General features: G+C 45.4%; 1 protein-coding gene across 3 annotated transcripts in view; it reads right to left on the bottom strand.

Moving 5' to 3' along the window:
• Nucleotides 1-772: 772 nt before the first annotated feature.
• DDHD1 (DDHD domain containing 1) overlaps nucleotides 773-25,183 on the bottom strand; it is a 64,865-nt gene continuing 40,454 nt past the window's right edge. For all 3 annotated transcript variants that reach the window (XM_085581029.1, XM_077783885.2, XM_077783884.2), the window contains 7 exons: nucleotides 24,970-25,076; nucleotides 14,287-14,549; nucleotides 12,776-12,851; nucleotides 8,717-8,866; nucleotides 7,215-7,467; nucleotides 4,622-4,801; nucleotides 773-1,854 (listed from right to left, as the gene is read on the bottom strand). In XM_085581029.1, the coding sequence (XP_085437155.1) occupies nucleotides 1,673-1,854; nucleotides 4,622-4,801; nucleotides 7,215-7,467; nucleotides 8,717-8,866; nucleotides 12,776-12,851; nucleotides 14,287-14,549; nucleotides 24,970-25,076 (1,211 nt within the window). In that variant the 3' untranslated portion in view covers nucleotides 773-1,672. The remainder of the gene's footprint in view (nucleotides 1,855-4,621; nucleotides 4,802-7,214; nucleotides 7,468-8,716; nucleotides 8,867-12,775; nucleotides 12,852-14,286; nucleotides 14,550-24,969; nucleotides 25,077-25,183) is intronic.

Here is a 25,183-nt window from a genome sequence, read left to right as displayed (position 1 = left end):
TATTGGTTCACTGCAGTGCTGTTTGTGTCGTTTTCCCATTCCCCTCCACTCCTCCCTTCCCTTTTTTCTTTGTTTTTCCCCCTTCAGAATTATTCCCAAATCCCTGGATTCCCAGAGAATCCAAGCTCCCAATTCTTTCACAGAAGGAGCAGCCCAAATAAATATAATTTGGGAGAAGAGCCACCTCTCCCCCCCAGGCAGGGAACTCGGGGGTTTCCACACTCCAGCCACTGCTCAGGGCTGATGTTGCCACATCTGTTTACACTGAGAACACAACGATTCACCTACACCACAGCCCGAGTTTTTTTGCTATTTTAATTCAAGTTTAGGCTCTGCAGCTCCCACATGTGCCATCCAGATCATAAATCCCTCAGGCAGAGGCAGCTCTGAGGGCAAATATCCAACTTTTCTGCTCCAGAGCCTTCCACGTTGCTCTAAAATCTCAGCAATGACCCTCTGGTGTTTTATCTGGAGATTATTCCCTTTCATCCCAACACTTCCCTCCTGATTTCTGAATTAGTTTCAGATACAAACCTAATCTAAATGTTGGTATTCTCAGGCCTCACCAAGTTTATTTTATGGTGCCGTCTCTCCCCCTGCACATAAATATACACATCCATATGTTTTTATACAAACACACACATGTATGGATTTAATTATGGTAAACAAAGGACAGCTGGATGCTCTGCAAACCAACCTCGTGTGCCTGAGAAAACCCTGGAACCTGAAAAAGCAAAGGCACTTACCTCTGAGAAGAACGTGACTGATGTCATTTGTGTGAAACCACAAATATTTATTTTTAATGAAAAAATACTTAAAGTGTGCCACAGTGTCCATATATTCATTTGAATAGTAGTACAAAGATATGCATTTCTGAGAAAAAGTCTTAACACTGTAGAAAATAAATGTGGTTCTTAAATTATGTCAAAAGAAATCAGTAAAAAAGTAATGTTTTATACACTGGAATAAAATGAAACGATTAGAGAGAATAATAAATTATAATTACAGTATTTCAAATATTTGCCTCATGCTTTTTTAATTTTTTTTTTCCTGTTCAGCATTAATTTCTAAATGTGTCATGTAGGATAGGCCCTCAGAAGCCAGCAGTCAGAATGGGCTTCCAATGTGGGGATAACTGGATGTGGAGCTGAATAAAGTCCTGGAAAAATGACACCACTGCTTGTTATTCACAGGTACATAAAACATCAGCACATGGCAGGTTTAGGTTTGTACTGAACATGTTTTTTTTTTTTTTTTTTTGTTAATGGAAATAAATTTAAGTTTGGTTTGTTGTTATTTTTTTTGTTTTTTTTTCTTTAATCCACTAATTTAAAAAATATTTTCATGAATTAAACAGCAATTATGGTCATTAACAAGGATGTCACCCAAGCACAACTGCTCACGGGATGCTACAATGCTGTCTTGGCTCTTTGTACAGTCCATGTTGACAGGAATTTGGAATCCTTTCAGGTCTAATTCAGCACTGCAAAATGTTGAAAACTATAAAGTGCTTTGAAATACAAATAACCTCTCCTCTTTAGAAATAGGAAAACCCCCCCCAAACATGCACTTGAACCTGAAACCTGCGTGCCACAGGTCCTGCAGCTCTGCAGTCAAACATCCGCTTTGTGCCACTGGGTTTTGAGGTTTCCTTTTGTCCCCAGTCAAAAATTCAAATGGTGTCTAAACTGGATTTGTCAGCCTCTTCTTGGTCTTGCTTGTACATGAAGGTGAGGAGGAAAAGGGCAATATCCAGAGATGACCAGTAAGCAGTGTGGGATGTGACTGCAGACCAGTATCTGCTCTCCACGAGACCTTCCCTGAGCTCAAAGTCGATCCTGTGCTCCAGTTCCACTGGAAAATGAAGGAGAAAAGCAAGGAGAGGGATGTCAGAGCTGCAAGAACACCAAAGTGTTTCGGGTGCTGGTTCTGTCGTTGGACAAACAGCACAATCTCTCCGTGTTTACCTTTCACAGGGCACTCAACTAAATCAGGATTTCATAATACAGAAATACATTTTAATGCACCTCGTGCGTTTAGCACAAACTTAAGAGCGGTGCTGAGTTCAGATTTAAAAAAAAAAAAAAAAAGCAAAAAGAAAAGAAACTAATTCTGCTCTTATCTTAGAGGTCTTTTCCAACCGGAATGATTCTGTGATTCTCAACTTGGGAAAAGATAGTTTTTTTCAAGCAGCTGTTTTCCTTATAGTAACTCTATAAATATATTTATTTATACTTGTTATGATAACTACAGAGAAATAGCCATAAAATGCTGAGGCCCCACTAGGAAACTTCTGGAAATAAATGGATTTTTTGCATTTTTAGTGTCTATACAAGGAGACTACACCCAATACTACAAGCCCTTCCTGCAAAGTCATCCCTCCACAGCTCTGCCCTTTTAATATCCTAATTATTCCAAGTACATTTCAGCAGTTTTATTTCAATGGCTGCTTTGATTAATGCCACATCCAAAGCAATTACCACTGCATTTTAACTGGGCCAATGTTAACCTATTGCTAAGGCACTCCAGCGGTCAGAAATTCTCCACGAGGAGCAATAAAATAAAAAAAAAGCCAAAAAACCTAAAAGCCTGCTGAGCTACAAAAGCCAAAGCCCCAGACTGAGGCAAAAATGCAGCCGTTTATCAAAGGCAGTTGGAAGGAATTTTAATTCTTGGCTGGAGGAGCAGAGGAAGGGAGCATCGCACGAGCACCAGCAGACACGGCCAGAGCTCCCTGCCTCCCCAGGAGCATCAAGCCCCACTCTGCAGCAAGGACAGGCAGCCAGAGCCTTGGGACACCAGCAGACAAGCAGAGTCATTTCCAAGAAGAAGAGTTTATCCAAAAAAACCCCAGTGGCTGTGCAGGAAGGGCACTCGGAGAGGCCGTTCCGGGAGCTTGGGCGGGAGCCAAACCCCAGCACAGCCTCTGCCAGCAGAGCCTTTGGTGGGGATTGCATCATTCAGCTCCCAGCCCCTGCTCCACGCTCTCCTTCTATGGAGCAGGGATGGGTTTCCAGCAGGGAGGGATGTGGGATCCATGCAGGAAGTTCTCAGTGTGCCAATCCACCCCCCCCTCCCAAAATGGATCCCCTCGGCAGCTCCGTGATGTTCCCTGTCCTGCTTCTCCACTTCCCTCACGTCCAACCCAAAGTTTCCTGCCCCCAAACACTGACTCAGACAGGTTATCTGTTGCAATTAGTATGAACAGACAGCAATCCATCATTGTGACTCTCTCAGTTGCAAAAAAAAAAAAAAAAAAAATCACAAAAAAACCCCCTGTGTCCTGCAGCAGTGCCAAGGGGGAACTCAGAAATAAATCCAAGGATGAATTTCCTGAGAGGAAGTACCTATGCTTTTCAAAAAAAAAAAAACAAACCCAGCTGTTAAAATTGCACTTTCTTTTCTGAGCAGTTCAGATCAGGACAAGGGCAGCTGCTGTTTCCAGTCATACGTGTCCTAAAAACCAGATTGCTTCAGTATGGGAAATATATGGGGAAATTGGGAGCTTAGGTGGAAAAAAAGGGTTTAAACTGTCAGGGCAGGGTTAGGTTGGATACTGAGGAGAAATTCCTGGCTGTGAGGGTGGGGATGCCCTTGCACAGGATGCCCAGAGCAGCTGTGGCTGCCCCTGGATCCCTGGGAGTGTCCAAGGCCAGGTTGGACAGGGCTTGGAGCAGCCTGGGACAGTGGGAGGTGTCCCTGCCATGGCAGGGGTGGGATGGGATGAGCTTTAAGGTCCCTTCCAACCCAACCCAGGAACACAGATTCACAGATTCACAGAATCCCAGAATGGTTTGGGTTGGAAGGAACCTTAAAAATCATCTCATTCCACCCCTGCCATGGCCAGGGACACCTTCCAGTATCCCAGGTTTCTCCAATTCCTGTCCAAGCTGGCCTTGGACACTCCCAGGGATCACTTTATGGCAAACCCTCAACAGCAAACCCTGTCATGTGCAGTTATGGCATTTCCAGCCCCCCACCCTACTCCCTCCCTGGATCCACAGGGTGGGAAATGTGCTATTGATGATTCTGAGATTGTAAAAGTCTCTGTCTTTCAGCCCCCTGCCAAAGCAGAAGCCATAATTGGTCTGTGCTGGTTTCCAGGTTGTTTATTCTGTTTATCTCTCACATGTTCTGCTGCCCTGCCCAGCTCTGTCCTGCAGGGCAGCGTGTGGGGCTCTGCCCTCAGTGGGATGTGACAAACATTAAATACCAGAAACTCCCTGGGCTGCATTTACAAGAACGTGCCAATATCTGTCACCTACGTTGGACAGTGTGTCCCCAGCCTGAACCAACAGAAAAATGCCAACACCACAGTGAGACATGGAGGGCATGAAGAAGGAGAAAAAGGACAAGGCACACCCAATTTCCTCCAGCTTGTCCCCTTTGGACCCCTAATCTAGAATCCTAAAATTTTACTTTTGCACCCGTGCCACACTTAATTATTACTTATATCAAACACTCAGAGCTGGTAATTCATCCTGTAAGATTGAAAACTCTTTTCCATGGACAGGGATCACAGCCAGTGTCTCTGGGGGCTCTGTCCAGGGGGGTTCCTGACTCCTGCCAGGGTCCCAGGGCAGCCAGAGGGAAGCCCTGGATTCCCACAGGCATCACTCACCTGTGGGTTCGAGGAATCCCGAGCTGCTGTGTGGCAGAGGTGGGGTCCCAACAGTCGTGGCTTTCTTCTCATCCCCCTCAGGTCCATCTTTTCCTGTCTCCATGGTCTGGGGGGTGGCACTGGACCGGCCAAACCTGGAGAAGAGCATCCCACCGAGGCCCTTCCCGATGCTCGCAGCTCCTGCACCCAGCACAGAGGGGAAAAAACAACCCAAGATGCATCCATCAAACTGCAAATTAAAGTCCCTGCAAATTAAAGTCCCTGCAGCACTGCAGTTAATTAGAGCTGAGGGATGGGAAACACTCCTGGTGCTTTCCTAGGGTGGGAACATCTGACTGGAGTGGGCTCTGTTTATCCCCAAACTCATCTCGTGTAGAAGCAAAAGCTGTAATTTGGAAGCTTTATTTAGAGGGAAAAAAAAGATGCATGAAATACATCTGCAGAGAGAAATCTGGTACTTTGAAGGATGTGTTGTGATTCCTCTTTCATAAATTTTAAGAGTGAGACAAAAATGCTTTCTAACAATGTTGGTGCCTAAAATCCCAATAGCACATTTAAGACATTTCTCTTATTATTTCTCTTATTACTATATTATTATTATTATTTCTTATATTCTTATTATTTCTCTTATTATTCTCTTAGGTCCATTGCCCTAACAGACCTTTAAAAATGTTACATCATCCTTTAGAAGGGCTATTTTGGTTGCTCAGGAAGAGGGATATAAAAGTTAAGAGTAGTTTTGTCCTGTTTCATCCTGACTCTGCTGCCACCTCATGGACATTAAAGTTACTATACAAACCCCCCCCAAAAAAAGCCACTCTGCTCTGAAATACCACATATTTCTACTTGAGGAAAAACTGCTTTTAGATTCTTATTTGATTGGGAAGACTCCTGGCACTAGGCTTCTCCCAAATCCCACGCAAAGAGCTAAAGAAAAGCCTTGAGTCAACAAAAACTGCAAGTGCATGATCAAGTATAAGCTCCAGTGAAGGGAATTTAAGCTCACTTAAACCAGGGCTTATTTTGACTCAGAAAGTCAGAAAGGAACAGACTTTATATTAAACCAGCCTGAATTTCCTGTTGTAGAATCATGAGTTAAAGGTAACTGTAATGAGTTACATGGTGTGATTTTTCTGCTCTTTGCCAATACCAGAAAATGGAATCAGAAGACAAGCTTTAATTTAGTTTTTTTTTTTCCCCATGAAACAGAGTGGAAACTGTTAAATCACTGGAATGTTACTTCAATAAGGCAGACAAAAATAAGGCAGCAATAGCATGAACTGCATCATCTCCCCCAAGCTTGGAGTCCAGTGCAAGTAAACTGTTTTTTATTCCAAAGTCAATGTCAGCTGGGATTAAACCAAGCCAGACACCCACAGAACTCACTGAAACCATCCTCTGCCAGCAGGGATTTTGGGAGTTGAAGATCTCCAGAGGTCATTTCCAACCTCAGCCACTCTCTGATTCTGTGCAAGGGACAGGAAGAGAATCATGGAATGGTTTGGGTTGGGAGGGAGCTTAAAGCTCACCCAGTTTCAATTCCCTGCCATGGCAGGGACACCTTCCACTATTATCCCAGGCTGCTCCAAGCTCTGTCCAACCTGGCCTTGGGCACTTCCAGGGATGCAGGGGCAGCCACAGCTGCTCTGGAAAGGAGAAGCCTCCCCACCCTCACAGAGAATTCCTTCCCAAAATCCCACCCATCCCTGCCCTCTGGCACTGGGAGCCATTCCCTGTGTCCTGTCCCTCCATCCCTTGTCCCCAGTCCCTCTCCAGCTCTCCTGGAGCCCCTCGAGGCACTGGAAGGAGCTTCAAGGTCTCCCTGGATCCTTCTCTTCTCCAGGTGAGCAACACCAGCTCCCGTCCCATTTCCAGAGCCGAGTTTCCTTAGGACTGCACCCCAACCCCAGGGCGCAGCAAAGCTCCCTGAGATCTCCCATCCCCACCCAGGGACAGAGGTGACATTCCCTACTGGACCTGTGGATGCTGAGAATTTCAGACTTTCTGTGCTGACAGACTCTGACCCCCAGCAGAACTCTGCATTGACCTGAGGCCGTGGAGAAGCTTCCAGAATGGAATGGCAGAGCTGGGATTGTGGGGGTGGATTTGAATAGAATTGTGTGATATCACAGGGTGGAAAACTCAGAGTTTAAGGGTTTAGAATATAGTAATAGATACAAAGCAAGGTGGAGTTTTTAGGGTGAAGGCTGGTCCTTCTTCTTCTCCATGGGTTTGGGTGGTTTTGTGTAATTGGATAAAAAAGCCCACATTGCAGGCAGGGGTGGTTGGTTATTGGGTTAAAAGTGAAAACAATTGAGGTGTCATTTCTTAATTGCATATTTTAGCCTTATAAGACATATATATATAGAAAGACAGTTATCCATTCTGCAGCTTGTTAGCAGGCTGCTGCAGAACTCACCACCTGCAACACAACCAGAACTAACAAACACAAACCTGAACGCCAAATATCGTCCCGAGCGCCTTCAACCCCGACCCAAACAGAGGCAGAAAAAGAACTGGGTGGTAGTTTTTGAGAACTGGCAAAACTACCCGAAATGTCCCCTCCCAGCCCAGGGGACAGAGGGGACATTACCCAAGATGCTGGCTTTGCCAATGTTGGTGATGGACTCGCCGTAGTGGCGCCGCACCATGACCGGGGACGTGGTGGGGCTGGGCGCCGCCGAGGCGCTCTCGGGCTCCGGGGCTGAGGTAGCTTCTTTGCTGGGGTGGAGGAAATTTGGCTTCATGTGCTCGTAAGGGAGGGGGTTGGCCGTGTTGTACCAGTGGATCTGCACGGGTGAGATGTTGCTGTAGTGTTTCAGGATTAGGGGTTCTAATCTGTAAGCCTGAAAAAGAGAAATCGGAGCAAAGATCAATCCTTGGAGTTCAGACTGAGGGGAAAAAAAAAAAAATTCTTTATTTCTTCCCATCCAGAGCTCCCTCCATCCTCAAATCTAGAATACCTCTCCTAAGCAAAGCCTATAAGGTGACAGAGTGGTGGGGTTATGGTGTGATTTACTTTTAGTTTCACAGCCTGGAAGATTTATCAGCTGCACAGTGAGCTCACTTTTGCACATCTCTGCAACACCTGTACTCCACATTGTTACCAACACACAAGATGGTTTCACTGAGAGAACAGACTTCATGTGAAGTTCAGCTGATTCTAACACAATAAACAGGAATTGGCTATGTAAATGTTTTTTTTTTTGATGGCTCTTTGTTGATCCCTGTGCAAACCACGAGTTGTGTTTATTTTAAAAATATTTTCCTGTTGATTATTTATGTATCTTTGTCCACTTAGATGTAGAAAAGCATCTTGCATTTCTTTATTTTAAAACTAAGTGAAGTTATTATTTGCAGAGTAGAAGCTATTGTCCCAGAAAATCCAGGAAAATTCTGGAGTAGGTGGAGCTGAACGTGACCACGTTTGGATTGAAGTCTGAATATACTTAAACTCAGCTACTTTAAATAGGAAAGTATCCCCAAATGCTGTTGTACATAAAATTCCAAATCCAATGTGCATCAGAGAAGTTACCAAGGGGATGCAGATCAAAGGTCCAGTAACTGATTTGGCAACAGCCAACATTGGCTGCTGTGGAATAAAGAAAAGGCAAAGCTACACCAGTAATCCCAAATACTATCAACAAACTTTTACTTGTAGGATCCTTTGGAAAAAAAAAACAATCAGTCTTTGCTTTTCTATATTATCTTGTAAACTGCTTGTGAAGCCTTCTTTAACAGCAGAAATATCTTTGGACAGATGATGTTTTATTGGAAGTTAAAAACAAAATCCTTGTCTGAAAAAGGATTATTTCTTTGGGAAAAAAAAAAAACAATCAGAATAATCCCAAATCTTATGCTTATTATTATGAAAAGAGAAACAAAATACATGTTATTTACAGCAATTATTTGTAGGAAATGTAATTCTACAGTTCCAAACCCCAAGCCATTGTATAATAACCATTAACAAATAACCCTCTGCTGGAACACACTGCTGTTGCCTCACACACTTTGAAGATCCCACATTACCCCAGAGCTTAAAAGCAGGCAAGGTGAAATAAAAAAAAAAGCCAGAGAGGGCAATGAAAGACTCACCACTGGATCTGTGGGGTGGAAAATGTTCAGCAGGCGGTTACAAATGGTTCTGGGCAGGATGTGGTCCTGGCTGCCGCTGCTCCCGGGACGGATCCCACGCAAGGCCAGGAACACTGCCAGGGGGGATCCCATGCAGAAGAAATTCTCAACCTGGGGACAGATTTCACCCACGTTAATAAGGATGGAGAAGTTTCCTAACACGGCTGGATTTGATTTCTCTCTCCATTTTTTTGTTTCAAAAAGGACTCAAAGTCTTGGTTGGTCCAAACGTTGATAAATGAAGGTTAAACTGCCCTTGGCTGCTTGTTGAGAGTGCTAATACCAGAAATCAAGTTGGATATTTGAACTCAAAGTGCTCCACCAGCACTGGAAAGGATGGAGCAAGAAGAGTTTGAAATGAAGCAGATTTCTCCTGGAGCTTCCCAGACCTCCTCATTCTTATCCTAATCAAATTCTCCATGATTTTCTTGCTACACACAGCTGGTGTTGAGTGAACAGAATGGTGCTTGTCCCCAGTGCCACCAGTCCCAGGAGCAGGCACAGCCCACTGGGACACTCTGATGTCACCCAAAGCTGCTGTGACCTCGCTCTCAAGTCCTGCCTGCAACACCAACTGAGCAAATCTGAGCTGCCACATCTGAGAAGTCTCTGAACCTGCATTTTGGGGTCACTACAACCACCCTAAGGTCAGGATTCAACTCTGACCCCCCACTAGCAACCCTCAGGCATCGCCTCCTGAAGCCATCAAATGGAAAACTCAGTGGTAAAAGACATCTCCCTAAGTCAAAATTACCTTTCAACCTTTATTTTCTTACTTGAAAAATTAATTTTACCATCGTCAGATGCTCAGCCAGCAAGAGAAATTGCTGAATTCTTGCTGGGGGATCCTTGGAATGCCATGTGCCCTCCCTGTATGTCAGCACATGGAATGAGGGCATAGGAATAATGGTCCCTTTCATCTCTTGGATTCCAGTGCTGCACAAAACATTCCTCCTCCTCTGTCTTGGCACTGGTACCATCCCCCTTCCTTCCAAAAGAAGTCCTAACTTGATGGAAAAAGTAAAAATTAGACCTTCAGCATGGTTATTCCATGTGCCATGCAGCACAGCACTGCTCTGTCATTAAAGTTGTCACTTGGTGCAAAGCTCTTTTCCTTTCCTCAGCCCAAGTTTTACACAGATCTTGTGTTTTGGCAGCTTGGACAAAAAGCTTTTTCATCTTCAAAGGCAACAGGAAGAGACATTCCCAGTGCAATCCTTTAAATTTATTAAGTAACCTCTAACCCTGTCCATCTGATATTCCTGTGTCAAGGATCTGAAAGGCACAATTATGTTTTTTCTGGAAAAAACCTCAAAAGGTAATTGATTTCAGTGGTTACATGGTGTGTGGCTTTTGTCCCACTGTTGTCCCATCATTTCTACTGATAAACAGTGCTGGAGTCCCCATCCCTGTAGGGATTTAATGTGGATGTGGCCCTTGGGGACATGGTTTAGTGCTGGACAGGTATTTTCCAACCTGAATTCTATAATTCTTAACCCCAAATCATTTAAACTGCAGCCATTAGACTGTCAGTGCTGTTACAAGGTGGATGAAGATCAGGCTGCTGTATTACAAAACCTAGTGGGAAGAGAAGATCAAAATATTTCTACAAAATATTATTAATTCTGGTGCTTCTCCTGCAATCAGGAGTGGGGCATTTTCCTGTAAATGTTCAACAACACAGGAGATGTGTTTATGCAATGACCTTTGAGAGAACTCCTCTCCTGGTTATGATTCATAAACACGAGACTTAATGAATTTATTTGTATTTTAAGCAGAAGCTGAGCCAAGCACTCATCCATTCAAGTTAGCTCTGCAGTATTTATAATTAAGTGAAAAACAAAAAGCTGAATGAGTCACCAGAAGTGAGGCAGCAGAGCCTCACATGGGACACGAGGTACAGGCTGGACCTTCCTCCAGAGGAGCTTCTGCAGCCTTGGCTGAGTGAGAAGTGCTGAGGAACCCTGAAGTCTTCTGGGCCAGGACATTGCAAAGCCAGATTTAAATGGATTTCCATGTCAGCCCTAAGGAGCAACTGAGGCACGTGCTGCTCTCCTCTTCCCTACCATGGCTGAAATTCATCCTACAATAAAGAATTTCCTGTTTTTATACAGCAGAGGCATGAAGGGGTTGGTGTCACACCATTCCCCTCACCCTTTAACTCCAATTCCTCTTACAAGGCTGGTGGGGAGAAGGCTGTGATTCTAAATCTTAAATTTACAACGGGGTGTTGGCTCTGCTTTTAACTCCCACTGCTCCTGTTGGTCCAGCAGGTAATTCCATTATCCCACCTGAGAAGAAGCAGAGGAAGAGAGACAAAAGATCTCTCCCCTTCAAGTTCCCACTCTGGTGGCTTGTCCAATATTTCATTAGAGTACAACACACACCATATCTTCATGTTTTGTGGGGGTTTTCCTCCCTGTGAAGTCAATAATTTAATTTTCTCTAATATTAAGCATGCACCAAGCAAGCTGCTGTATTTCTTCTTGCATTTGTCTTGCCAAAAACAACTTAGTGCTTGCTCAACATCAAGCTCAACTCTGCTTCATGTGGCACCAGTGACTCTGTCCCATCCTGGGAACCCTAATTTTTTTTCAGTCCCCAGAAGAGGTGGCATGAAGAGCCAAGGGATGGGTGGTTGGTTTCTGAACAAGGCTGCTCTCTTTCAACAAACCAGTCGCCCTCAGTGAGCTGGACTGGTCTGCTGATGAGCAATCCCATTGCAGCCACTCTGCTGAAATCCTCCCTTGCCATCATTTCCATGGAAAGCTTCTCCCTCTGGAGCTCTGCCTCAAGCCATGGGAGTCACCAGGGTGAGGCTCCACAGAAACAAAACATCTCCCTGCCAGGAAGGGCAAGAAAAAGGATGAACTGCAGTGGAAATGGTGCCTCAAGATTACAGATGCAGCTCATCAATTTAGCTAGATAAAGTCATCTTTATTTAAAGTTTCTTCCCCCTTTCTTTCCCCCTCTCCATCTAAAAAGCAACTGCCCAAAAACCCCTCAGTTTAAAACCAACTGAGTGAAGAATTATCTTTCCCAGAGCTGGGGGAAGACCAGCCTGACTCCAGCTTCCTTGATGGGAGAGATAATAGCCTGACACATGCTTTCAAGCAGTGATGAAAAGGAAAAGCCTGTGACAACATGAATTATGGCTGGTTTCCTCTTTTTTTATGGCTCAACATTGACCTTGGCTTCTAGAAGCCCTCCTGAACTCATAAGGAAAGAAAAATGGCAAGTTAAGAAACAATAATCCATTTTATTCTCATCTATCATGTCACATTTTTACAGTTTAATACTTCAGGATGGAATTGAGCAACTAGAAAGTGTTGCACATCCCACCCAGGAGCTGGAAAATGCCTTTTCCCCAAGATAAGGGATTCTAGCAATTTGCACAGCTGATTAGCAAGCAATCTGCTTCGTGAGATTGAAAGTGTGCTAACTGTCAGAGGAGAATAATTTGGAGGGAAAATCCACTCCTGGAGGAAATTCAATCAGATTTGCTCAGAAATGTGACATGTAAGAAGGAGTCCCCAAGGAAGATGGATTATTCAGTGAAGTAGAAGTGAAACTGTTTAAAATATATGATTGATGTAATCAGCCAAATGGTTTTTACCTTCCCACAGAATTGTGTGTGCGTGTATAAAATAACTAGGTTTAGGTATTAAAGATATTTACAATCTAGACATTTACATATATATTTACATATAATTTCATATAAACATATATAAAAGAATCCCAGAATAGTTTGGGTTGGAAGGGACCTTTTAAACCTCCCACTAGACCAGGTTGCTCAAAATATATTACAAATATAGAATTGCAATAAATAACAATAATCTATGAATATAACAACATTTTTACATATATGTACACACACTTCATCCAACATCCAAATTATTCTGCCAAAATCACCTCTAGAGACATGGGAAAAAAAATAAAAGTAAGCAGAATGAGACACACTGCAGGTGCATTTTTACAGCAAGCAGAAAAATTCAGCAGACACCTCTTAAACATACATACCTTAAATTTTAAGACAGGTGGTTTTGATATGGTGGATGCCTTTAACTCATGTAACCTCTCTTCTATCTCCCTCAACCTAGAAAATAGAGATCTTTCTGAGATCCAATAAAAAATGCAGCTTTAACCTCTCTGATCCAAACAGGCATTCCTGTGGGGTCCAACAGTTTTGTCTGCTGGGAAGAGAGAGTGATGGTGTCAGTATTTCCTGGAGCAGCTCCATTGATTAAGAATCAGTGTCTGTTTAAGAATCAAATCCTGTTTCTCTGGCCACAGAAGGAATCAATCACCACATGACAATTCCCCTGTTCACCACCCCAAGCATCTGCCCACCCTCCTTCCTCAGGAGCAGCTGACTCACCTCCCATTTCCATGGTGCTTTTGCAGCCAAATCACCTGCTTTATTTGGTTTTAAACCCCCCAAACAACAACAAAGCCATAGGAAATGGTCTGGGCATTATGGAGTTCTGTATGGAGGTGGAATTTCTGGAGGATGGTGTCCCACCCTTTCAGCTCCCATGAAAAAAGGTTGTTCACCTGCTTTTCTAGTTGGCCTGAATTAAAAGGCAGCTACAATGCAAAGCACACATATGGATGGCAAAAGTGCTCCCAGTCCCAGTGAATTCCAGAGGTTACAGGGTGTCAGCAGTCCATTTTCCATCATTTCACACTGAACTGCTCACTGAAGGGAGAGCCACTCATTCTGTGCAGAAGTGCCAGTGTCAAATGAAACTTGGGATTTCTCTGGAAGCACTTCAGAGGATGCCTAAGGAGCTGGAGCACGAGTGTGAAAGTGGCCATTTCTCCCTGATTATATGTTTGTGACATGCCTGAAGGGTCATCTTATCACTGCAACACTTCATTAGGTTTCTAAACTTCCCTTTTCTCAGCAATCCTGCACTGAGGCCAGCCCTGCAGCTGCCAGAGACATCCTGCACCCATCCCTAGTGAGACACATCCTGACTCTCACCACAGCAGGGCTGCTGCTCTATTTATGCTTCCCAAGTACCACCAATGCTCAGACTGGTTTCAGGAAGGAACCAAAAGCCTGTGATGCTCTATTAATGCTTCCCAAGCACCACCAATGCTCAGACTGGTTTCAGGAAGGAACCAAAAGCTTGTGATTCATGATTTGTCATGTGCCGCTTGAATGACTGATGTTGCTAATTTGAGATTCTCTAATGGGTGTCTCACAGCACCACGGAATCCCCAACCCTGGAAGTGCCCAAGGCCAGACTGGATGAGACTTGGGAGCACCCTGGGATAGTGGAAGGTGTCCCAGCCCACAGTAGGGGGTTGGAACTGGGTGATCTTGAAAGTCCCTTCCCACCCAAACCGCTCCACGAGCCTGTGTGGATTCAGAGCTCCCAGTGCTGTGTTTAGCATTTATCACCCAGCCCCAGCAGAAGAACACCAGGCACCAAAGATAACAGCCCTGGTGGGTTGTGGAAACACCCAGAGGGTGTTCTCCAGGGGGGTGTTATCTCCTCTGATCCCTGGGAGTGGGGCATTACCGTTGTTTGGTCAGGTAGAGCTCCTCCAGCAAACGCCGCTCCTCGTAGCTCATCCAACCCTCCTCCAGCTCCTCCTCCTCCTTCTGCAGCAGCTGCTCGTAGAGCCTGACTGGATTCCAGCCAGTCATGATGTCGTAGGTGATGACACAGCCCAGGGAGTGGGACACGATGGAGACCTTCCCTCCCTTCTCCTCGAACTCGGGGTTCCGGGAGCAGAAGAGGGAGTAGAGCCTGTTCAGCTCCTGCTGCAGCCCCTTCACCAGCTGTGACAAGAGGGTGAGCACAGAGGGTTTAGCAGCCACGTCTTGTTGCTCCAGGGGATGTTCAGGAATGTTCCCCTCCCACACTGACCCTCTCCTGTTAAATCAGGCTGGGAAGATGAGCTCAACCCCATGGCCAGCAGCAGCTGTCTGGCTGATGGCCACTGGCTCCAGAGGCTCATCCCTCCCTCCAGAGCCACCAGCAGCCACCACACAGGACATGAGGAGACCCAAAAACTGCTGCACTGCATGGCCCAAGGCATCACATAGAAATAAACACTTCAACACATGAAACACTTCAACACTTCAAACACTTCAAGCTGTGCTTGAAGTAGTGAATAGAAGCCTCTGAGGTGAGCAACACCTGGTTTTCACGGGCACACCAGTGATTGCTGGCACAGTGGTATTTCCCTTTTTGCTGGATTCTATTCCATTTCCTGCTGCACTGAGCAGAAGAGCATTCCTCCTGTACCAAGAGGTTCAGCTCCATTTTTAATTTGAGGATGATGGAAGGAGCCTGAGCCAAACATGACCTGGAATCAACTTGATGCCTCCTAGAGCAGGGGCTGGATGGAGCTAAAGAATAAATTAGGGATTTATTCAAAGGATCTCCTCCATGGATCCACCTTGGGCAGCACCAGAGCCCAGCCAGGGCTGCACCCAAATGAACCAAAATGGTCCCAAAATGCACGAGCGCTCCCGGGGCTCTCCCTGGGATCAGTTCTGCTCCATTGGCACCTTGGAGTTCATTGTCCCATTCCAGCTCCAGCCCATCAGTCCCACCCTGCTTGTTTTTCTCTCTCCAGCCCACGCTGTTTGTGCTCCTGGGCTGAGGTTTGGATCATTTGTCCTTGGTGCCCAGCTGGAGCAGGAATTGTTTTGTGTCCCTGCTCTGTGCACAGAGCTCAGCATCCCATAATATAGAGCTCAGACCCACACACTAAAGCAGCTCAGAATGGGAAAATATAAAAGCTCAACCTGAGGCATCACATCTCTGCCATAACCTTGGCATCCCCCTACTAAACAGCTCATAGCCCCTTCTCCCTTTATCCCTGGGAGCAACAGGGGACTGGGAAGAGAGAAATCCACTATATTGGATGTGCTCAGACACTGCAGTGAGAGCCTGGATGGGTTCTGGGAAAATATCCTCAAATTGCTTTTGGGCCTCAGTAAAACAGGCTTGAACTCATGAAGCTTTTCATTCTCCTCCCCACTGCCTGAAAGGAGAGGCAGCTTCTTGTCCTCCTTCTCTTCCTACACCTGCACCTGCTGGAAATTATTCCCAAGGAATCAGAATGAAACAATGCTGCTAAAAATTGAAAAGCCTCATCTCAGGTAAGAGGATGATACGGGAGTAAAAACAGGCAAAAAAAGAGACAAACAGAGCCAGAATTTGAACATTTGATATAAACAATGCTTAAAAAACCAGTTTTCTGGTTATAGGTTTCCAGGAGGGATTTTTGGGGGAAAGCAGGAGTGCAACATGGTTCTTAAACATCACAGACTAATCCTGTAGTACTACAGCAATAACTAAACAAATAAATAAATAAACATTGGTCCTATGTTCATGGAGTCTCTGAGAAGCTTATCTGCTCCAAACCCTACACTGTAGGACAAGAAGGTACAGCTTCCCATAAAGTATTTTAAGAGAGAAATACTGGAAACCATGGAATTTGGTCAACAAAAAAAAACCAAAACAAACAAACAAAAAAAAACCCACAAAGAAACGCAACAAAAATCCCCAAATAAACAAAACCAAAACAAACAAACCAAAAACCCCCAGCATTGCCTGTGAAACTCAGCATGGAAACTCAGCAATGCTTCCAGGCTGTGGCAGGGAGGAGGACAAACAAGAGAGTGCAAATCATTCCCTTGCTAGCAAGAGGAAATTAAAGCTATGGAACATATAATTTCAGCATGATTTTTCAAGAGCCTGAGTCATTACTGAATATAAATATGAATGGCACCAGAAGTGCCAGTGTTTGATACACATTTTACTGGGTGAGAATCCACACAACAAACCCTCTGCCTGTAGCACTGTGAGATGATTAACAGAGCCCTGCAGCAGCTTGCAGAAAGGAGTATCACAACACCCATTTTCAAGTATTTTTGACTGTCATGCTGCCTCTTCTTTCATTTGGGTCTGCACAGACTGTGGGCACAAAATTCCACACATGAACTGGCAGAGGTTTCAGCAAGAGCTGGAAATGTCAATCAGGAGGAGCTGTGGCTGGCTGCTATTCTCTCCACTTAAGAAGGTTTTGGTTAAAACCCAGAACAAAATAGCAAGAATCAGATGAAATCAAAGTGTTTGGGGATTCCTGCCAGGAATTGGTAGATAATCTTCTGGCATCATGGAATTTCCATTATAAAGATGTGATCTTGCAATCTGAGGGCATAAAACAGAATATTTCTTGGAAAATCCTGGTTGGACACTGAGTCCAGCCCTGTTTTTAATCCTCCTCCTCCTTAAAAACTTCAGTACAAACATGAGCATAACTAAGAAATGGATTTCCAAAGAGGTGCACATTTGCAATTTTGCAGACCAGAATCCAAGCAATGAATTCAACCAAATCATCTGATAGGGATCATTCCTAAACTCCAAATCCCTCAGGTGATTGAGGAGTGGAAGGTCTCCTGTGGGAAAGGCTCCAGATTTCCAGGCACTGGGAATGGTCTGCCAAAACCAGGAGCCCTCCACCTGCACTGAGCACTTATGTGTGTTGGTGTCCTGCCAACAGTCCTGTGCCAGTCCTGAGATTGGAAACTGAACCTTTGTGGTGCAGAGTAAGAGAAGAAAAAGGAGAAAAATAAAAGGAATTGGAAAAAAAAAAAAGAATATTCATTTAAAGTCTCATCTTAAAACCTGCTTGGTTTAGCAGTATATGAAACTAAAGTAATATTTATTAGGGGATGCTGTTTAAGGTCCCTTCCAATCTAAGCCATTCTATGATTTAATCCTGATTTGTTTTCTTAGTCTTAAAAAGCATAAAGTATTCCAACTTGTGAAGAAAGTTTGAACAGGGTTTTATTCCAGTAAATGCAACATGAACTGCTTTCAAATCTTTTGTAGTTACAGCTTGATATGTCCTAAAGATGAATGTAAAACTACTTCTAAAACCACTGAGTGGCTTTACATTGCCTAAAATCAGTGAATTTTTTCATTGGATTTAAACATGAAAAATATGACTGCCTATCAAATTTTCTCTCCTAAACGGCATCACTATGATGAATTTTTTAAGAGCTGATCTTTTTATGCACAGCTTGACTTTCTACTCACTCTGAAGGGTCTTAATTAAAAGTTCACTGTTAAATAAATTAAAAAAAACCACCAAAAAACCCCCAAAAACCTCCCTCCTCATCCTCTCAAACCCAGGACATCCAAGTGGCTTCTCCATGTCTGCAGCTCATGGTTGGTTTAGGGTGCCTCATCCTGAGCTTGCTGACAGCTTCTCCTGCTCCCCCTGCAGCTCCAGCCAAGGAATTCCTGCTGAAATCAGCCCTTTTCCCACTGCCTTCCCTGCTGCTCCTGCCAGCCCCAAACCTCAGCACCTGCTGCTCCATGGGAAGCACCTGAAAACAAATTCTGGTTCTGCCTGAAGACAGGAGAGCAGGAATCACCCAAAACCTCCCAGGAATGGTGGGAACAGGGGGATGCAGCATGAGCAGATTCCTCTCTCTCTTTGCAGCTCTTCACCTCCATCCTCCCTCCCAATTCTCAGCTCATTTTGGGGACAGTTGGGAGCTGTTTCTCCATCCCAGCTCTCCACAGGGTTTTCCTTAAAAAAAGCCTGGAAATTCTTTGAGTTTCCTAAGCTAGGGATTGTGGGTTCAGCCCCATCTGGGTCAGCAGAAAGGGATGCCTTGAGAAGGTTGAGCTAGAGCAGAGACTGGACAGAGTTAAAGAATAAATCAGGGATTTATTAAAGGATCTCCTCCATGGATCCACCTTGGGCAGCTCCAGAGCCCAGCCAGGGCTGCACCCAAATGACCCAAAATGGTCCCAAAATGCACAAGCGCTCCCGGGGCTCTCCCTGGGATCAGTTCTGCTCCATTGGCACCTTGGAGTTCATTGTCCCATTCCAGCTCCAGCCCATCAGTCCCACCCTGCTGGTTTTTCTCTCTCCAGCCCACGCTGTTTGTGCTCCTGGGCTGAGGTTTGGATCATTTGTCCTTGGTGCCCAGCTGGAGCAGGAATTGTTTTGTGTCCCTGCTCTGTGCACAGAGCTCAGCATCCCATAATATAGAGCTCAGACCCACACACTAAAGCAGCTCAGGATGTGAAAAATATAAAAGCTAAACCTGAGGGATCAGCCCAACCCATTTCCCCACCTCCTGAGGCTTCTCCCACAGACTAAACAAGCTCAAATACCTCCCAAAAGAATCACTAAGGCAGCAGTGGATTGAGTTGATGTTTTTCCTTGTCAGCTGCTCTGCTCCATCACCCCCAGCTCCTCCAGAGGGAGCAGGGAAATGCAGCACCTTTACCTGTCTGCTTCTGAGCAGACCAAACACTAACAAAGGGAACAATTCCTATTTCTTCCAGAAAAGCTGCATCAAATCCCATCCTCCCAGCTGGCCCTCATTTAGCATCAGCCTGAGGACACTCAAATATTTCAAAGAAAGGGCCTGGAGTGAAAGGACAAGGGGGAGCTTAATCTTCTCACAGGGAATGGCTTCCCACTGATAGAGGGGACTATTGATGGGATTTTGGGAAGGAATTCCTGGCTGGGAGGGAGGTGAGGCCCTTGCACAGTGTGCCCAAAGCTGCTGTGGCTGCCCCTGGATCCCTGGCAGTGCCCAAGGCCAGGCTCGACTGGGCTTGGAGCAACCTGGGATGGTGGAAGGTGCCCCTACCCATGGCAGGGGTTTGGAGTGAGATGGGCTTTAAGATTCCTTCAAACCCAAACCATTCTGAGATTATCTCTCTCTATCAGCTGAAGTTTTGCCAAGAAATCCTCCTTGCAGGAAACTCAAGCCTGCAGGATCACGTTGCTCAGAAGGCAGCAGCTCATATTCTGATTAACTGAGGTTAGAAGCTCTCTGCCCTTCAGAAACCAAATTAAAGGCAGAGTTAGGAATGCACATCCATGGGGAGCTGGCCTGAGGGCCATGCAATTCCAGGGGGGAGCCAAAAACCAGAGTGCTGACCAAGGAGGAGGCTGGAGTTGCTGAGGCCAAAATGCCCTTTGCTATTCCAGTTACGTGCCTGCCTGGCACATGGCTTCCAAGAAATCAAAAAATAACATCCTACCCCATCCATTCAGGAATCCTGAACTGGCACAGGCCTGGCTTTTGTAAAATGGGGAGTCTGAGTCAGGTGACACGTCCCTGTCACCTCAGGCTGAAGAGCACTGATAAAAAGGGCAGCAGGATCATGTCTTTTATCACCTCCTGGGTGTGGGGCAAGCCTGAACTGCTGGATCATGATGGGAACATGAAATTGTGGAAGGAGTGAGACATCCAGAGCTGCTGCCCTTTTGTGCAGAGCATTAACAGCATCCTGTGCCAGGCTGGAAAAATCCAAACCTCTGAATTCCAGCAGCAGCATCCCAAAAAGCTGCTCAACCTCTGAATTCCAGCAGCAGCATCCCAAAAAGCTGCTCAACCTCTGAATTCCATCAGCAGCACCCCAAAAAGCTGCTCAACCTCTGAATTCCAGCAGCAGCATCCCAAAAAGCTGCTCAACCTCCTCTGAGGAAAAGCAACCTTGAAGACAGCAGCATAAATAAGCATGGATAGTATATTCCTGGCAAAGCAAAAGGAAATTGGGATGTGTGTGTGGACAAACTCCCCCTGGACCCACACCAAGAAGATGCAGAACTCCATCCCCTGGTCCATTTTAGGGGCAGACTGTTGGGGTTAAAGGGGCTTTCCACTGCATACCCAAATTAGCAGTGTAGAAAATGGCATTTTCCTCTCAATATCCAATAAATTAGTGTTTTTTTTTTTTTTCTTTGGTTTTTGTTTTTTTTTTTTTTTTTCAGGAAAACAAGGAGCAGAAAATCCCTGCTGGCACCTGAGCACAGCAGTAACACAGAGCTTAAGCACTGCTCCTTTCTCTGTGCTGATCCTCGCTCACTCAACAATATTCCCACATGAACAGTTTGAAAAGAAAAAAAAACAAAAAACAAGAGACAGGTACCTATGGAAAGGGAGTGCAGGACACCAAACCTGTGCACTCCCTCCTGCCTGAAGAGCAGGATTGTTTCTGCAGGTTTTGTGGGGCAGGAAGGTGAAGGAGATCTGAGGAATGGCGAGTTCTGCAAGCAGCTCTTCCCAAATGCCAGGAGAACTTCAGGAGAAAGTGCAAACTGGTTTGAAATCCATCCAGCAGCAACAGGAAGAGGGGGAAGAGGGTCCTGGAAAGCCAAGGGAGGAGCTGCAGCTCAAGGGTGGATTGGGAAGGATTGGGAAAGCAAAGCTGAGGAGTTTTTGCTCCCCGTGGCCCAGGAGAAGGTGCCAGCAGAGCTGCTGAGGCTGCTGACCCCCAAGGAGACAAGAGTTGTCACATTCCCTGATGGAATCACTGATGGATGCCAGGGGAGTGTCACAACAACAGATGAGAGGCCAGGCTGAGCTGTGGCTGTGGGAACAGATGGGAAGGGCTCTGTCTCAGGGATGACACACAAAAAGGATCTGTGGATCCTTTCTCTCTCCCAGGACCCCTCTTGCTGTTGAAAAGCTGAGTCTGACCCATTTCTAACAAGTCACTGTGCTCAAGATGAAGTTTAAGTTCAGGCACAGCTACTAAGCAATGACTTTATAAAGCTGAGAATACATTCAAGGGCAATCAAATTAATTAAATCAGCCATTAATTAAAACAGCCAAGCAGCTCCTTCACTATTACCTTCAACAGGATATACAAAACCAGCCCTGAAATAGTCTCAGCTTAAAATTTCCTGCTTCCCATCTTCTTTTCAAACACACCTGAACCAGCTGCCTTTTTTTTTTTTTTCTGAAAGGAGTGCACAAGAGGATGGTATTTCCATTGCAAAACAATCCAAGAGGGATGAAAGCTCTGGTAAAAGTTAATACTTGTCCCAAATTTCTAGAGGTTAGTCCTTAATTCTCCTTTTAAATATATATATAAGGGCAAACCATGAAGATTCCCAGGTCAGGACTCTGAGCAAGCTGTTCTAGTGGAAGGTGTCCCTGCCCATGGCAGGGATTGGAATGAGATTATCCTTAATTTCCCTTCCAACATAAACTATTCCATGATTCTAAGGTGGACAGTGAAGTTTCTCCACTTTCATAGTGCAATATTTGCACTAAATCCTTAGAAACCTTGGGATGATGGATGAAAATTACATTTATCCTGCACTAAAGGCATTTTCTGCCAAGACACGTATCAATAATTTACAGAATTACAATTAGCCTGCAAGAAAGTACAGGGAAGATCAGTAAAAAAAAAAGGCATTTAACAGTAGAATGAAGGTGACAACTCTGCATTTACTATGCAACAATTAGTCTTTCTAATCTCTGCTGCAACCATTTATTATTAAAGAAATATGAAGCTACAGTGACACAGATGTGAAAGGAAGTCCCCCAGTGAGGACACTAAAACCCAAGATTATGTTACCACAGAGGGACCAGCGAGGTCAGGTGAAAGGACTGTTCATTTAGGAATAGGCCTGTGTGCATCAGAATCTCAATTTATTGCTTTTTCTTACATCTGGGTAATGCTTGCAGAGGGGTTTGGTACAGAGGAGGACACAGCAGAGTTCTCTCCCACACCAACAGCCCAGCTGAACCTGACTGGGATGTTCACAGGGCTGTGCTCAATTATTCACTAATGCCTGCCTGGTATCACATCACATGCCAGCAGTCAGAGGCACCTTTTGGATGTTTTCCTGCCATACTGGAGAAGCACCAATAGCTGAAATCAGAGAGGGGCTCACCCAGCAGGCTCGGGAAGGGCTCAGATGAGCAGGGCAGGGCCCCTGGGACAGCTCTGTGACACCAGCAGGACCAGGCTGCTTCCCCTGGCAGGAGAGAGGGGCTGCCGCTTGCAAACCCCTTCATCAGCTGCCTAAAGAGTGCTCAGGAGCTTTAAAGAAGAGGTTGTGACATTTCTACGTGGGGGAAAACCCTTGAAAGGGGAAAGAAAATTCCCACCCAAGCATTGTGCCCCAAATGCCAGCGGGGTCCTGGGCTGTCCCCCTGGCACTGAGGGGAGCAGGGACAGGATTCTGTCCCTGCCTTGGGCACAGGAGTGACCTGGAATGCTCTGCCAGCTCTGGGCTCCCAGCAGCAGGAGAAGCTGCTGGAGAGAGTCCAGAGGAGCTGCTCCAAGGGCTGGAGCCAGGCTGGGACAGCTGGGAATGTTCCCCTGGAGAGGAGAAGCTCCAGGGAGAGCTCAGAGCCCCTTGCAGGGCCTGGAGGGGCTCCAGGAGAGCTGGAGAGGGACTGGGGACAAGGGATGGAGGGACAGGACCCAGGGAATGGCTCCCAGTGCCAGAGGGCAGGGATGGATGGGAGATTAGGAATTCCTGGCTGGGCTGGAATTCCCAGAGCAGCTGTGGTTGCCCCTGGATCCCTGGCAGTGTCCAAGGCCAGGTTGGACAGGGCTTGGAGCAACCTGGGATGGTGGAAGGTGTCCCTGCCCATGGCAGGGGTGGAATGGGATGGGCTTTACATCCCTTCCAACCCAAACCAGGCTGGGATCCTGTGGCTGCTCAGAGCCATCAGCTGAATGGCAGCTTCCCTCTTCTCCAGCAGCTCACCACATTCCTCAGTTTATTTCCCAGGGAGAGGCACAGGAGTTCCTTTTGAGCTCCTTTACTGAGTTCCTTTTGAGTTCCTTTGAGGATTTGTGGGTGGAAAGCACTGGAAGTAGCCAGGGTACACAAAGAATTGTGCTGGGGTGATGAAGCAGCGAGCAGGGACATGAGTTCTGAGCAATGTGTGAATCCTCAAAGACAAGGCACATTTCTGAGCTGGAAGGAGCAGAGGGGCACAAGAAAAACACACTGAAGATGGGAAAACCATCCAGAGGAATGCTCCATCTGACACTGCTGTGTTCAACTCTGCAAAGTTAGGTCACAGAAAATAAAATGGGACAAGGAAGAGTAACCTGAGTGTAGTGTTGCAAACATTTCAAGGAAATTAATTTGATTTGATGAAAAAACCCAACGGAGTATTTTGTAATCAGATCTGAGCACGCTCCTTTTGTGTCAGTTCTCACACCCAGGGGATGGTGATAAACCTGTAAAACTGCAATTCCACTGAGCAATGAATTAAATTTTCATGCACTGCTGGCCAGTACACCTGAACTTTACTCACTAATCCATTTCCCATAAGATGTCTACAGAGTTGCCAAGCCTCTAATGCAGTTTAAAAATATCTGTTTTCAAGCTGCCAGAGAAATTTCCACAAAAATTTGTGTTGGCTTCAGGCACACAACAGACAGGGAAAGCTGAGAGACAGTGGAGAGCCCTGATCAATGAATTCTGCATTACTGAGCAGGAAGGGAGGTACAGATTTCAGTTTGAAAATTGTGTTGCGAGTCTAAAGGACTTAAGCACACCTAATTTGACATTAAATACCCAGGTAAGACTTAAAAGTCTCACCTTGCCCCAGTCTAACCATGCTCAGGGTAGCAAGGCTGCAAAAAGATGAACACTACTCCACATCTTAAAAAAGCTACAGACACACAGAAAAAAGCTACAATTCCTGCAGAAATTAATCCTAAAACAGCCCCACAATGGTTTTCCAGTAAGTGTGATACACAAGGGATGCTGCTGGGGTGAAGCACTGTCCATGCTTTATGGGCTATTTCACTTATTCAGGTTATTATCATTTATTCAAGGCTTATCATTATTTACAAGCCACTGTAATTTATGCTCAGATTCCTGGCTTTTCTCCTATGATTAATGGGGTCACTCAGCAGCTACACAGATGGGTCAAGGTAGGATGGGAGCATCCAGGATATGAACAGTGCCCTAATGAACTGAGTAACTGAGGATCAGTTTGGTTTCCCTGCAAGACAAATGCACACAAATGCATTCAGACTGGCCTGGGCACATTTGCTGCCATCCCATCTGTGCTCAGAAACAGCAGAAATGAAGTGACAAATACCCATGGATTTTGTTCCTCAGGTCCATGGACTCCCATTGCTCTAGATATGCAGAAATTCAGGAGAACATTAAAACACCATTTCTCAGCTGTTGATACAGAAGCATTTTAGACATTTCTGCTCTGAATAAATGACATGGGTTGTACTTTTTGCTGTCTTTCCTCTCCTCTCACTCTTAAAACTCTGAATCCTGTGGGTGACCACGACACACCTACAAAGTGCTAACACCCTTCACGCAGGTTTTCCTTAGAAGGGAACTTTCCTGACGTTCCCAAATGCAGATTTTTTTCAGCCTCGATGCCCTGCTCTAGTGAATTTACATGAAACCACATTTCCCACACTCACCTCATCCCTGTAGAGAGGGCTGGTGTAGTACATGATGTCCATGGCACTGCTGTTGAGCATATCCCGCAAGCCCCGCACCTTGTCCGGAGTTATGGAGTCCACAGTGTCTGGGAAAAATAAAAAAAGGGATTTAAATTACATCCAGGAGTGTGGCAAGCACATTTCTCTCCCTCTCAGGATTTTTCATGGAGGTGCACAGAGAGAAATGAAAGAG

The sequence above is a fragment of the Lonchura striata genome, chromosome 5, assembly GCF_050655825.1.
Source record: "Lonchura striata isolate lonStrDom1 chromosome 5, ASM5065582v1, whole genome shotgun sequence".
Lineage (NCBI taxonomy): Eukaryota > Metazoa > Chordata > Aves > Passeriformes > Estrildidae > Lonchura > Lonchura striata.
This window is presented reverse-complemented; position numbering and strand designations above follow the sequence as displayed.